A 14,101-nucleotide genomic window follows, 5' to 3' on the forward strand; every position below is an offset into this window, starting at 1 on the left:
AACCAATGGTAGAGTAAGTCACTGCTTTCAATCAGTGACTTTAACACGTATCTATGATTGGCTGCTCATCGATTGTCAATCAAACATCGAAGTAGACTGATGGGCACTTCAATGAAAATACAGCAGTATTTAAACGCGCTGCACCAACAGCAGTGCTCATAACAACTTTGCATCTTATCGGAAGAGAGAAACTGAGAAAGTTTGGACTACAAGAACACAACATCATCAAGGTAAGTGTTTCTCGTTATACTGTCGGACCCGGACTTTGGCTTCTAGATGCATGCGGTGTATTTTAGGATAGCCTATTATTTCAAGAATATTGCACTTTTGGTCCAAGAAGGGGCACCACTCTACCCAATAAAGCAGTAAAATTAACGGCGCTTTACCTGGCAGCTGGTGCCAGGTAAAATGCAGTAAATTTCACAGTAGCAATTTTGTAAATTGTGCCTTGAGGGGGTAGTTTGCTAAACTCCAATTTGAAATTTACTGCACTTTTAATACCTAGCACCCTGGCTGCCAGGTATACAAAGCACCGTTATTTTGACGGATTATTTTTATCAGCGTATTCAACTGAAGTTATCATGTAGTGTTTGGGTCACTTGATCTCTGCCAACATTAGTGTACTGTGGTACTGTTTGGTGGTACAGACTATAATGCCGTTGTATTTCCTTTTGAAACCACGATATATTGCGTTGTGTCGTTGGGGCTTTTATCACAATACTTGCAAGTGGTTTCCGTTTTGGAGCAGCAAGTTCCGCTGGTATTCTGTACATTGTCTTGTTCAAATAGTGGGCAATAAAAGTTTACCTAGACAGTTTCAGTTGAATGTGCTTGATATTCTGCTCGTTTTAATGTGTGTGTACAATTCATCCAAAAGCTGTCAACAAAATTAACAACAAGTACTGATGAAATGGCATTGTGTGACATGACCACTTTGTTATTTTGTTTTATGTTGTGGGTAAAACAAAACAAGATTGAACATAATGCAACACTTTCACAATTATTATGGTGATCGGTGTTTTGTACAGCCGACGTGGGGAGGGGCAACCGAGGTGAAGCCGAGTTTGCCTGTTTGCCCCAAAAGTTTACACAAAACCTGGACCCCGTCACGGAGCATGCAACATTAATTGTTTTTTGTTTACCATGATAATCGATTCCTCTTGTTTGGGGACAAATTGATACCATCCTCCATTATTGTTACGACAATAATGACACAGTTTATGACAGCATATTTTGTAAGCCAAAACATGGTGGCACACTGTCTTAAGGTGCTGTCACTTGACGTTTTAGCCACCGTATGTCAACGTATGACAATTTTAGCGAGTAATTATGGGTAAAGGCCCCATCACACCTTGACGTTTAAGCCAGCGTATGCCGACGTATGACAATTTTGGCGACTACGCTGGTGTACGTCAAATAAGTTATGGATAACTTTGTATAAGTTAGAGCACGATGAAACACGCTGATATACATGTCGATGTAAGGCGTGTGGCTCATAAAGGCACTGTCACACATTGACGTTTTAGTCAGCGTATGCCGACGTACGCAAATTTTAGCGACTACGCTGGCGTAAGTCGAACAAGTTATGGGTAAGTTTTGTATAAGTTAAGAGCACGATGAGACACGCTGACATACACGTCGATGTAAGGCGTGTGGCTCATGAAGGCCCTGTCAAACCTTGACGTTTAAGCCAGCGTATGCCGACGTATGCAAATTTCTCTAAAACGTTGGCATACGCTGAACTATCGATGGATTTTTTTTTAATTTTGAGCGTATACGAAGCGTATTCATAACGAGGTGGACGGATGCATACCGAAGTAACTTACACAGAGTGTTTCCATAACGAATGCTTAGCGTTTGACGGCGTTCACAACTTATGTTCTACGATGGTCCAACTACTGCATAGAGCGCGGGGGCAGCGTATTGCCGACGATCACATATAGTAGCCTATAAAGAGGGTGCCTCTCGACGATTGAAATAATAACTGCACTTGACATCGTATTAATCATCATGCGAACCCGAATTGTATATACCGATTCACATAACTCTGCCAATACACCATTACATGGTAGCTGTAAGTTTAGAAGTAAGTTTAGTAAGTTATGTGGTCATCCGGAACACGTCAAATACGTTCGACGTAAGTTCAAAGCATATTACTCATATATGTTATAAGAAATACGTGTAGACATTATATCGACGTATGTTGACTTCTGATAACCTTACAAGTAACGTGTGTGAACGTGTGTCATCGATCGTATAACGCACCTACAACTTATGCGGAACTTTTGAACCACACGCTGGCACTCTTAGATTTTGTTGTGCATGCACACAATTTCTCGACGACCTCGCCTTACTACGACGTACACGGCGTGTTTCAGCGTGCTCGTAACTTATACAAAACTTACACATAACTTATTCGACGTACGCCAGCGTATTCGCCCAAATTTTGTATACGTCGGCATACGCGTGCTAAAACGTCTAGGTGTGACAGGGCCTTAACAAGTAATAGTAGTAACGTGCTTTGAACCTACCTCGAACGTATTTGACGTGCTCCGGACGACCACATAACTTAATGAACGTGATTCTAACTTACAGCTACCGTATAATGGCGTATTGGCAGCGTTTATGTGAATCGGATACAAATTGGGTTCGCGGGAGGATACTACAATGTCAAGTGCAGTTATTATTTCAATCGTCGAGAGGCACCCTCTTTGTAGGCAACTGGATGTGATCGCCGGCAATACGCTGCCGCGCGTTATGCAGTAGTTAGATTACCGTAGGACATAAGTTGTGAACGCTGTTAACAGGCTAAGCATTCGTTATTGAAACGTTCTAAGTAAGTTACTAATACGGTCTGCATACGTCCAACTCGTTATGAGTAGGCTTTGTATACGCTCAAAATTGAAAAGTCCATCGAAAGTTCAGCGGATGCCAACGTTTAAGAGAAATTGTCATACGTCGGCATACGCTGACTAAAACGTCAAGGTGTGACAGTGCCGTAAGTTAAGATCACGGCTAAATACGCCGATATACGTCTTTGTATTATGCTTTGAACCTATGTCGAAATTATTTGACGTGTTCCGGACGACCACTTTTGATGAAATTAAGTAGTGGCAGCGTATTGGGAAATCGGTATACACTAATTGGGTTCGAAGGAGAATACAGTGATGCCAAGTGCAGTTATTATTTCAAACGTCGAGGTACCATGCAATACGCTGCTGCGCGCTATGCAGTAGTTAGACTATTCGTAGATATCGTGTCTTTTTACACGAGGAGAAATACTCACAATGTAGACAAGTTGAGGAATCTTTCTTGGATTATAAAATGAGCGAAGTGATACGGACATGAGCTCAATGTATAGGGTGTTGGTTTTATCTCAAACAATCACTGTGTTGCACCATCTCTTGTTGATATAGAGGCATACGCGCCCCACCCTGTATCTTCCCTGTAATTTTTGAATCTCTGTCAAGTCGAATCCGAGATCCAAAGCCGTCTATATGGAGATCATTACTCTGGGTTGTATTGTCTAACAATGTCTCGGTGAAGGATACCAAAGTCTCTGTGTTTACGCATGTGATTAAACGAGCTCATCCATTTGGGGGCATAGGGAACGGCAATGGACAATACCATTGTTGGGAGAAAGATTCTACCGGTCTGATTAAATTTCTTTCCCCTCACCACCCATATTTCCTCTTTTTCTCCTTTTAAAGTTGTTTATAATTGTCTGACAGTTGTTTGGGTGTCATTGGTTGAAGATCAAACGAGCCAACGGCACCCTGCCGTAAGCTAAGTAGGTACTCAAGTGTGTAGCGGTAGCCACTTTGTTGTGTGGAGCGATTATTTAGCTCAACACAACATAACACTTACGATCAATACGGCCAGGTACATAATTTAACACACGCATACTCATTCCAGCGAAACACAAATTGACTAAAACGTGGTTAATGTGGAAAGTAGCGATAAAGAACTTCCACAAACACATGGATAACGTGAATAAATAGGAGCTGACAAAAAAACTGGTGGTCACCGCTAGAGTAGCGCCTGCTATGGCTGCATGTTTTTTATCGTTTGTTTTATGTATCCTATTAAATTACAGATGAAGATTACCATAGCAACAGTGACCCTTTTTCTTGGTATTTTGCAAGTTCCGTTCATGGTGGCTAAAACAGCAGTTTCACCTGATCCGGAGACGACGTGTAATTCCTGCTGCCGGGGCCCAGCCGGTATACCGGGAATTCCCGGGTCGAATGGGAACCATGGTCAAGGGCTTGTAGGGTCCCCTGGTGAGGTAGGTCAACCCGGGGCTAAAGGAGACATGGGGTCAGATGGACTAGTTGGTGAGCCAGGCGCTAAAGGGGATACTGGACTTAAGGGAGATCAAGGAGTCGGTCAACCAGGGAAACAAGGACCTCAAGGTCTGCCTGGGATGAATGGTCTGAATGGGGAGAGAGGTGAACCTGGACCAGCTGGACAGACTGGTGAAGCAGGTGAGCCCGGGGGAAATGGAGACATCGGGTCAGATGGACTGGTTGGTGAGCCAGGCGCTAAAGGGGATCATGGACTGAAGGGAGAGCAAGGAGTCGGCCAACAGGGCAGAAAAGGACCTCGAGGTCTGCCTGGGATGAATGGTCTGAAGGGTGAGAGAGGTGAACCTGGACCAGCTAGACAGACTGGTGAAGCAGGTGAACGTAGTTTGCGACGGTCCGCCTTCACTGCAGTAAGGAATACCGGCTTCAACCCTCCATCCGCCAATGGTCCTTTGCCCTTTGAAGAGTTATTGTTTTCAGAGGAAGGGACTGATTTCAACTTGAATAATGGCACGTTTACGTGTAATGTGCCTGGGGTATACGTATTGATGTTCTCAGTCCAGAAACCATCAAGTGGGTCTTACCTATATGTCAAGCTGAGGAAGAACGGTAACACCATTGTAAAAGGGGGTGTACGCGATGCAGATTTTCATCATGTGAGCAGCAGTGCAGTGATTCCCCTGCACTATGGAGATCAAGTTCACTTAGCTGTAAACGGTCAAGTATATAGTGACTCTACCCATTACACGTCTTTCACTGGATTCCTGCTGTACGAAATCTAAATCGAACATACAAACACACGGAAACGTTTAAATGTTTTAGACAACGATTTAAATAAACTAATATGCAACTATATAGTTTTTACAATTATAATAATAATGAGTTAATCGTGGAAAATCGAACGTGTGTTTAGATGAATCGAATAAAATTACTTTATTATTAATTGTGTTATTATTTGCAGGACAATAAGTATGGAAAAGACGTTTTATTTGAACACTTGATTTTGCAAACGTGTATTGTGACAAAAACTTTCAACGTGTTTTTGTCACGTAAACAGTGCTATAAATATCAGTTCATCCCTTTTTTTGAGTTTATTACATTTACGTTTAAATGTTTTAGACAACGATTTAAATACACTAATATGCAACTATATAGTTTTTACAAATATAATAATAATGAGTTAATCGTGGATAATCGAACGTGGATTTAGATGAATCGAATAAAATTACTTTATTATTAATTGTTTTATTATTTGCATGACAATAAGTATGGAAAATACGTTTTATTTGAACACTTGATTTTGCAAACGTGTATTGTGACAACAACTTTCAACGTGTTTTTGTCACGTAAACAGTGCTATAAATATCAGTTCATCCCTTTTTTGAGTTTATTACATTTTCTGTAAAGTTTGAAATTTCTGCAGCCTGTAATTCCGTCCGAGGGTGCAGTGATGAGTCCTTGAAACCATGATGAGTCCATAAAATGCAAAATTAAACTACGCAACAAAAACTGACAGTTTATTAAACAGTACATACAAAACTTCAGATTCCTTGATACAGACTCAGACTTATAATTCATTGTGGCCTCCGATTGTGCCGGCAATTTTATTTCAAACATTTTAAATTGGTTGAAAAAGCTGTACCCTGTTAGGGCAACAAAATACAAATAATTCACCTAACAACTGGTAACGGTTGTCTTCTGTTGATATATTCGTTAATGTACAATACTTAAACTAACGACAACTTGTGATAAAAAACAAATTGCGTTGTAAAGTTACCAGAAAACATTTATTTTGTGTCGCTTTTTGAACACGTTTCGATATGGAGAAATATTTAATTTTTCGTCGTAGTTTGAGCGTTTCTTTGTTTTCACATGAGAAAGCACTTGTTTAATGCAGATGGAACATTGGGTATTCGTTTTGAATCACTTTCGTATAAAACGTTTGATGATGTCACGACTAACATGTCAAAGAGGGGAAAATATATTACACTTACAGCGATTCATTAAACCGTCACATCGGCATGAAACCAATACACCATCTTAGTGTGAATTTGGAAAATAAAAATGTCCTCACTTCGACCGTGACTTAATTATTCGGAATATGAGCTGATTACACAATGTCGCATTTTACCTTACACAGAAAGGTTTCGTTGACAGTAATATTGTGACCCACTCTGTGATTTTTGTTAGAACTATATTTGCATGGTATAGCCTGTTGGGGGTAAAAAATATTCTTATAAAATAGCACTATATGTAAGCTTTAATATGATGCATAATGTTAACATGTTTCCAAGAAGTAAACCAGACATATTAATAAATAACCTGAGCACATGCAAATTTATTAAAAATGGGGTCGAGTTTAAAGGGTTAAAGTCATCTGGAAATATAATTTATTTTTCTTCAAACATTAGAATATATGTTAATGAACAATAACATAATTTGTTGAGTTATTGTTTGTAACGATTTACATGTTTAAAAAATAGATAAAGTTGTTTGGGGTGACTCCGCCTACCCCTTTTGTGACGTCAATCGAGGCAGACTTTGCCTCGATCGTACATTGAACACACGTACGTGCAATTACATGCAAGTTCTAGTTTTTACGTTTCGAAAAAAAAGTTTATTTCTTGCATTTTGTCGGCAATGTCGACCACGTGTATTGCTGCTGGAGGCAGCAAAATAACTAAAAATGGAGTCAGTTTGCAAAGTGGTTCGGTCCGACGTCTTTTCCAGCGCTGTGCAGCAAACACTTTGAGCCGTCCTGCTTCAAATATCGCGCCTCGATTGACGTCACGAACAGCGCCCTCTCGGGTCGGGCCTACTTTTAATTTTTTTAATTATGGAAACTAAATTTGTAGAACCTTAGTTAAATGTTTATTCGTATTCTACTCATCAAACACACATATTTTAGTGAGTGACAAAAGCTTTATTTTGACAAAATACCACTTCCAGGTGACTTTAAACACACTGGTATTTTAGCAATAACGCTCTGAAAACAACAGTTTTGTGATCAAATTTTAGTCTTATTTGTATCCTTTTGCGCGAAAACATCACTTTACTTGTAATTCGTTTTTAACAAAAATGTATACACTGACTTATTTCAAACGGGAGTAACTTAGCAACGCGATACACCCAAAGCTTGGACATTAAACCAAATAACTGCTGCTGGTGTGTTCTTTCCAGCCCCTGCATTTGAATCAAATCTTCAAATTGTCAACATCTGATTCATTTCACAATTAAACAATTATTACGTTAAAGGTCGTCAAAAACACAGTGTTAATCTTTGCATTAACGCTAGAATACAAAGCATTAGTATATTACTAGATACTTGTATTTCTACAAAGCATGTTTTTGTTAAATTTAACTATAATCCATTTAGTGTATTAGACGTTAAGATATATTGCATAGTTTTAGAAATAGTGGTGTCACTTGAATGTTTTAAATACATTGAAAGAATGAACATTAACGCCGTATCAATTGATTGTTTTGGTTTTTGTGTTTTGCGTATTTAGTTGATATTGAAGTAAAATGATTGGTAAATACAATTTGCAAGCTGAACTAATTTTCCTCACACTGTTTTACTCATTTTTGCCAAAACCTACAACACCTCAGCAAATAAAATTTAAGGGAAACTTTTTACCGTTTTACCTTCAAACATTGCAAGTTAACCGTAAATCAGTGAACATTGATTTTGCGTCCTTCTACAAAAAGTACACAAACCCTAAAAACTTGTCAGTGGGAAGGATGAACAGGGAATGGGTTTAAATAACGTAGGAATGGGTGGCCCAAGCATTTTGGCCGGGATTGTAGCCCCCGTTGTCGGAGGAACAAAACTCGGCTTATTTGACTGGCGACAGAACATGTTGTTTTCTGTTTGCTTCCGAAAAACTGCAAACAAACGAAGTGACCTGGCCCCTCCTGTCTTCCCCAGACTGGTATGGGCCGCGGTTAACGAATAGCCGGAGTGCTATGAATTTTTCCTCGGAGTATCTGATATCAATACAGTCTAACGCAGATGGAATCAAAAGAGGGTGCTTTCAGAATTAAGAAACGATCAGGGTCACCGCTCACTGTAAAAGGATGAAACTATCTCCAAGGGACAGAAATCTCATGCCACTACAAGGGCCACGCGCAATTCTCCAGGACTAGGCGCCCGGATGGGTTGCCGGTGTCTCAGTGAAATCAGTGCTGCCGGAGATTCTTTCCCCTGTTTGAGACACAAACATGGGCTGAGTGAGGGTGATTTAACAGAGGGCGCTACCACAAGTAGTTTGTAACAAGTTTGCCGTATAAGGGGGAGGGAATTTTGGGAGAACATAATCTCCTGACACACCTGCCTATAATGGGGAAAGAATCTCCGGGGACAGATTTCCATTAAAAACACGGGCCCAAGGCGGAATCCTGCCTTACGTGTTAAACAATCAAAATGACTCCAATCTCATCCAAAAGTTGTAAATAGTAAATACATTTTGTTCGCAATGTGTTCATTTAATTTGTTTTGCTCCATTGAATATTCTTGTTTCCCAAAAGCATTTGTGCGGAAGTAGACTCTGAGAAAACAAAAAATACAATTGAAAATCAGTTTAAAATTACCCTTTAAGGGCAAAGGCAGGACACATTAGGAAACTTTCAAGCACTAGTCACGTCTTATCGTAAATTAACAAACCCGTGAACATTAATTTGAGCTCAATTGTCCGTCGAAGTTGCGAGAGAATAATGGGAAGACACCCCTTGTCGCACAAGTTGTGTGCTTTCAGATGCCTTGAACTTGAGACCTCAACAATTCCAGAAAGTACTTCTTCTCAAAAACTAGTTTTCTTCAGAGAGAGCCGTTACTCACAATGTTTTATACTATTAACATCTCTCCATTGCTCATTACCAAGTAAGGTGTTTATGCTTACAATTATTTGTTGAATTTTAAAAGGTATTAGAAAATGCTTCAAAACAACAGAATTTAGCCATTAACTTAAGGTTTGGTGTAACGTACCCCAGAAAAGGTGTCTTCAAATTAAAATCATCAGTTTGTTGAAAAAAAATTGTTAAAGCTTGACTTGAGTAGTATAGTAAAACGTATTATAAAACGTATATTAAAAGCAATACACAACTGGCCTTATGTTGCTTTATGTGCTTGCAAATTAGTCTGTTCTGACAAAATACATTAAAATTGACAATGTATTATTTTTTTCTGACCTTGTTTGAGGTAACAATTTAATTTAAAATTTAATAAATGTATGTTCAATGATAAAAAGCGAAACTACCATTGGAGTTTTGAGCCAAGGGGGCAATGATGTGTCATAGAAACAATTAGGTGATTTTTTTTGCTCGAATAAGATGAACATGTTATGTTTATTTAAACAAAACTAACTTCGGTGTGCTAGTGTAGTCAACACATTCACTTTGCTTACCAATCGGGCACTTCGAGCCGGATGGTGGCGCATTACTTCTTCCTTTTAGTTTGTTTAAGTTTACAGATTTTAGTGATTGGTAACTGTAAATGTAATCATTCGATAAATATGTTATGGGGATTGATAAAAAGTGATCAGACAGAAACAAAATCACACTACAATTGCACGCACGTTAATCTCCCCCAGCTGATGGCTCTGTGGTGCCCGGAAGCTCAGTGGTGACCTTATCATCGTGAGACTTAGGCCGTGTCCGAATGTTTCGGCTGTGGCCGCTGGCTGCGACCGCGGCTTTGGCAGCGTCTAGCGGCCGTGGCATGACTTGGCCAACAAAAACATTCGGACGCGGCTGTGACTTCGTGTGCGCGCCCTCAAGCGGTGAAATGAGTGTTTGCATACGTCGTACATGTGTTGTTTCGTCTGCTAATGCAAACAAACAACATGCACGATTGGACTGAGTGATGTGAACGGCGTGAATTTTGAAGTTGGGGGGGGGAGGGGCTCAATATTTCTCTATTTCTACCTCTCAAGTAGAATTTTAGTTTAAATCTATTTGTTGAAGTATAGTGTCATGTTTTATTTAGGGATTTCAACATTGAAAAGTGAACAATTAACACATTTCTTTTATAAACACCAAAATAAAACAACCTTTTTAAAATAAATTTATTTTGGTTGACCCAACCATGCCCAACTGGTGTGTAATGATAATCAAGCACTGTTATACTAGATGCTTTCTGAGTCCTGCAGGAAAGAATTCACAGGCTTACTACTCGGGTGAGTTTAACCCAAGACCTCCCGCATAATTATTAGAGCAGATCTACACCAGATGTCAAGAGACCAGTTCGATAATAATGTTTATTGACAATGGGTACAGCAAACAATTTAAAATAAATGTAATCCTACCTCAGTAATTACTTAGCCTGTGGATTTTCCCCCCTGCAGAAATAAGAAACCCCTGACAGTGCTTTCATCAGTGTTCTAATATTCTTGCAAAACCTAGTATTACATCTATTTTAATTAAACAATATTGTAGGTCCAATGGGTGGGTGGGGCGATTGGGTGGGAATTGATGTGGATTACTGTGGAGCACACCCCTGTCCCAGACTACCAATAATCACACAATCAACAATTAATTAAGACACAGGAGATAAGTTTAACTTTTGAGACGTGAGGTATATTTTCACCAGCTCTGCCTTTTATAGGCCAACATAATACAAGTTTATAGAGCATTGCCCATAGTTTAACCAATTAGGAGATAACAGTGCGAGAACACGCTCTTCACTGCGCATAATGACCGGGTTGGTGGCTGGTGCTGTTAACGGTCTTCGCACTGTTATTTCCATTAGTAAATACCTTTTTAACGAAATAAACAGCTTAAGTGTCAATACGTCACGCTATGCATACGATCAGTCAGTTCAAAAATTACATTGAAAACTTCGCGTGTGCAAAACCAAAAACAAAAACATTTCACCTAACCTTATTGACTTAAATTCGTTATCACAATCGCGAGAGTGCAATACAGAAAAATATAGTGCATCTGCGTCCCATCAGCCTGGTTGGATATGGAACGCATATAAGGAAGTGGTATATTTATCTGTATTCTACTCACGCTTTTTTGATAACTTGAAACTATCATCCGTTAATACATCCCCTTGTGATCAGATTTTGACCAATCAGTACCTGGAAACTGTCCAAGGTATTTATTAATCAAACTAAAAGGCCAACTTAAAGACACTGGACACCATTGGTAATTGGTGTATTTCAACATTTGATAAAATAACAAATCTGTGAAAATTTGAGCTTAATTGGTCTTCGAAGTTGCGAGATAACTATGAAAGAAAAAACACCCTTGTCACACAAAATTGTGTGCTTTCAGATGCTTGATTTTGAGACCTCAAAATCTAGTTCTAAGGTCTCGAAATCACATTCGTGAAAAAGTTACATCTTTCTCAAAAACTGAGAGAGCTGTTTCTCACAATGTTTTATACTATCACTAGCCTTGCTCAAGGCAGTCGCATCATTCACTCCGAAAAAGACGCCGTTGTAAACCCACCCGTATACACTGTGCGTGGTGCGTTTAATCACACCACACGACCCACCCGTATACAGTATCACCCTCTCCTCATTACTCGTTACCAAGTAAGGTTTTATGCTAATAATTATTTTGAGCAATAACCAATAGTGTCCACTGCCTTTAAAGCCGGTTTATAGTCGTTGGAAATGTTGACATCGGAAATGTTGACGCATGATTCTAAAAAACACGGTTTATAGACATCATCACTATGGCATATAAACTGTGTTTTTACAATCGCTGCGTCAAGATATTCATTGGGCGACCATCGCAAAACCGACTTCAAGGCCCTCATAACAATTCCTTTGCATCATTTTAGAGAGATTAGTAAAACAAGGTCACAAAATTTATTAGCATGTACAACTAGTTTGTTACTCTGAGTGAAACTGTGCCCTAGTCATAGCTGGTTTCTGAGTAGTCGAAAACCTGACTTACAGTAGAACTTAAGATGAACTTTCCAAATTCTGTATCTGAAGACGTAAGGACGCATCTAACCCATCCTAGGACGAGTAAGAGATAGCATAATCGTACTGCTTTGTGAAATCGGCTACTGGAGTTGTTCTGCTCCATCCATCATCATGTCATATAATACAGATGCTTATTTTTTTTTTTTTGGGTGGCTGTTCCTCCTGGTCTTACCATAAAGATCTTACCGGTCATCCTCGTACTCCTCCAAACACCAAAGATGACAGTACACCGGGCATGGAGAGGTCATGTCTTCATAAAAGGGCCATGATATAGGCCTACGGCTGCACGTTTCATCTTCCATCCTTCCCTAGTTGAGGGGTGTTTTAATTCCTGAAGTTAAAGTATGCAAGTAATTTTCAGTTACCACCATGACAATTGTGTTTTATTTTTACCATAGCAAATATTACCAGTGAAACTGGAAAGCCCAACCTGCCCTTCAATCTCAGCTCACCCATGTGAGGTAAAAATAGACCTACATAGCTCACCCATCATGACCCAGTCCCATGGTCCTACAGTTAACTAAAATATTCTAAGAGTAAGACCACTAACCACAAGCCTCCCCCACCCAAAAAAATAAAAATAAAATCGTTATGTCACGACTGTCTGTTCGTGATTGCAATAAACAGATGACAGGAATCCCAGGATGATGACAATTTCGTACAAAACGAAACGAGCAACGCTAGGGTAGGTTTGGGTTGTGAGTTATTGTCAAAAACAAAAAACATAAACAAAAACATTAAATTAAATGCAGGATAAAAACACACCCGAAATAGCAATACAACACAAAAAGTGTGACATAATTATCACAGGTCGTCTTTTTCTTTATCTAAACATCACTTACACTTGAAGGTTTCACCTGTAGCAGCTTTAGCAGAAGTATGTAGTCACAGTTTCTAGTCCCATCGTAAATAATGTAGCACTAGCACGTAGCAGCAGACGACACACCGTCCCGGCCACAAGCAAGTCACCTCCGCTTGTGGCTTGAAATCTGTGACGTCGCGGCCGCAGCCACGGCCGCAGCCAAAAGAAAAAAACATTCGGACACGACTTCAAAATGGCGCGCACTGCCAGCGGCCGCAGCCGCAGCCGAAGTCGAAACATTCGGACACGGCCTTACACGGTCTAGTGGAGGGAAATGGTTGATCAGCCTGGGGAGCCCCATGTGACCTTGACGTCATATTTGAAATAATATTTACAAACTGGGGGGGGGGGGGGGTCGAACACACACACTAAGCCCACAATAACATCCGAGTATTATAAATAACGCCCTCTGTTGGTCTAACAATTGTGCAGCCTTAGTTTTAACCATGGCTTTAATCTCCTCTAATATTCGGAAAGGCGAGTGTCAAAGGTTTCCGATGATACCATGATGTACGTAGGGGGTACCGAACGACAGAACTGCGAGGAATACAAATCAGCGATACTTCGCGCTATGCAGAAATAAAAGGGACACAAATGACGTTTAAAAGTACGTTTACTTAACAAAATCATGTTTTTGTATAGCTTCATGGCTAAAATTAAGTTATCTGAATATCGACCATGAAAATATAGATCCTAAAGAAGTAGAACAAAAAACATTGTTACAAAACAAAAACCTCTCCACAACGACCCCTTCCACATGTAACCGTCCATTGCACGCTAAAGCATTGCGCGAAATTTTACTCATTTTCACAGAGCGGGTCACTGGTCTCTGGCTACCACGGCGAACAAGTATATGGACAAGGCAAGAAAACACCAGGGCTACGTTAATATAAAGATCGCAGGTTCATAAATGTCCAAGTAATTTGTTTTTGTGATTTGTTTTCATCAAACATTAAACTAAAATGTATCCAGTCAGTTTTCATTTAGCCCTGGCG

At 39.8% G+C, this 14,101-nt stretch overlaps 1 protein-coding gene and 1 long non-coding RNA gene across 2 annotated transcripts; one reads left to right on the top strand and one right to left on the bottom strand.

Moving 5' to 3' along the window:
* Window positions 1-4,096: 4,096 nt before the first annotated feature.
* On the top strand, window positions 4,097-4,924 carry LOC139951097 (uncharacterized; the record flags this gene model as incomplete). The annotated part of the gene is made up of 1 exon (XM_071949925.1): window positions 4,097-4,924. A coding segment is annotated over exon 1 (828 nt), but the record flags the coding sequence as incomplete, so codon positions are not given.
* Window positions 4,925-4,930: 6 nt separating this feature from the next.
* LOC139951098 (uncharacterized) lies at window positions 4,931-13,130 on the bottom strand. The gene is made up of 3 exons (XR_011787733.1): window positions 13,087-13,130; window positions 12,417-12,575; window positions 4,931-5,085 (listed from the first exon to the last, which is right to left on the bottom strand). It is a non-coding gene; the product is annotated as an uncharacterized lncRNA (long non-coding RNA).
* Between the last annotated feature and the right edge of the window lie 971 nt (window positions 13,131-14,101).

Source organism: Asterias amurensis, chromosome 18 (assembly GCF_032118995.1).
Source record: "Asterias amurensis chromosome 18, ASM3211899v1".
Classification (NCBI taxonomy): domain Eukaryota; kingdom Metazoa; phylum Echinodermata; class Asteroidea; order Forcipulatida; family Asteriidae; genus Asterias; species Asterias amurensis.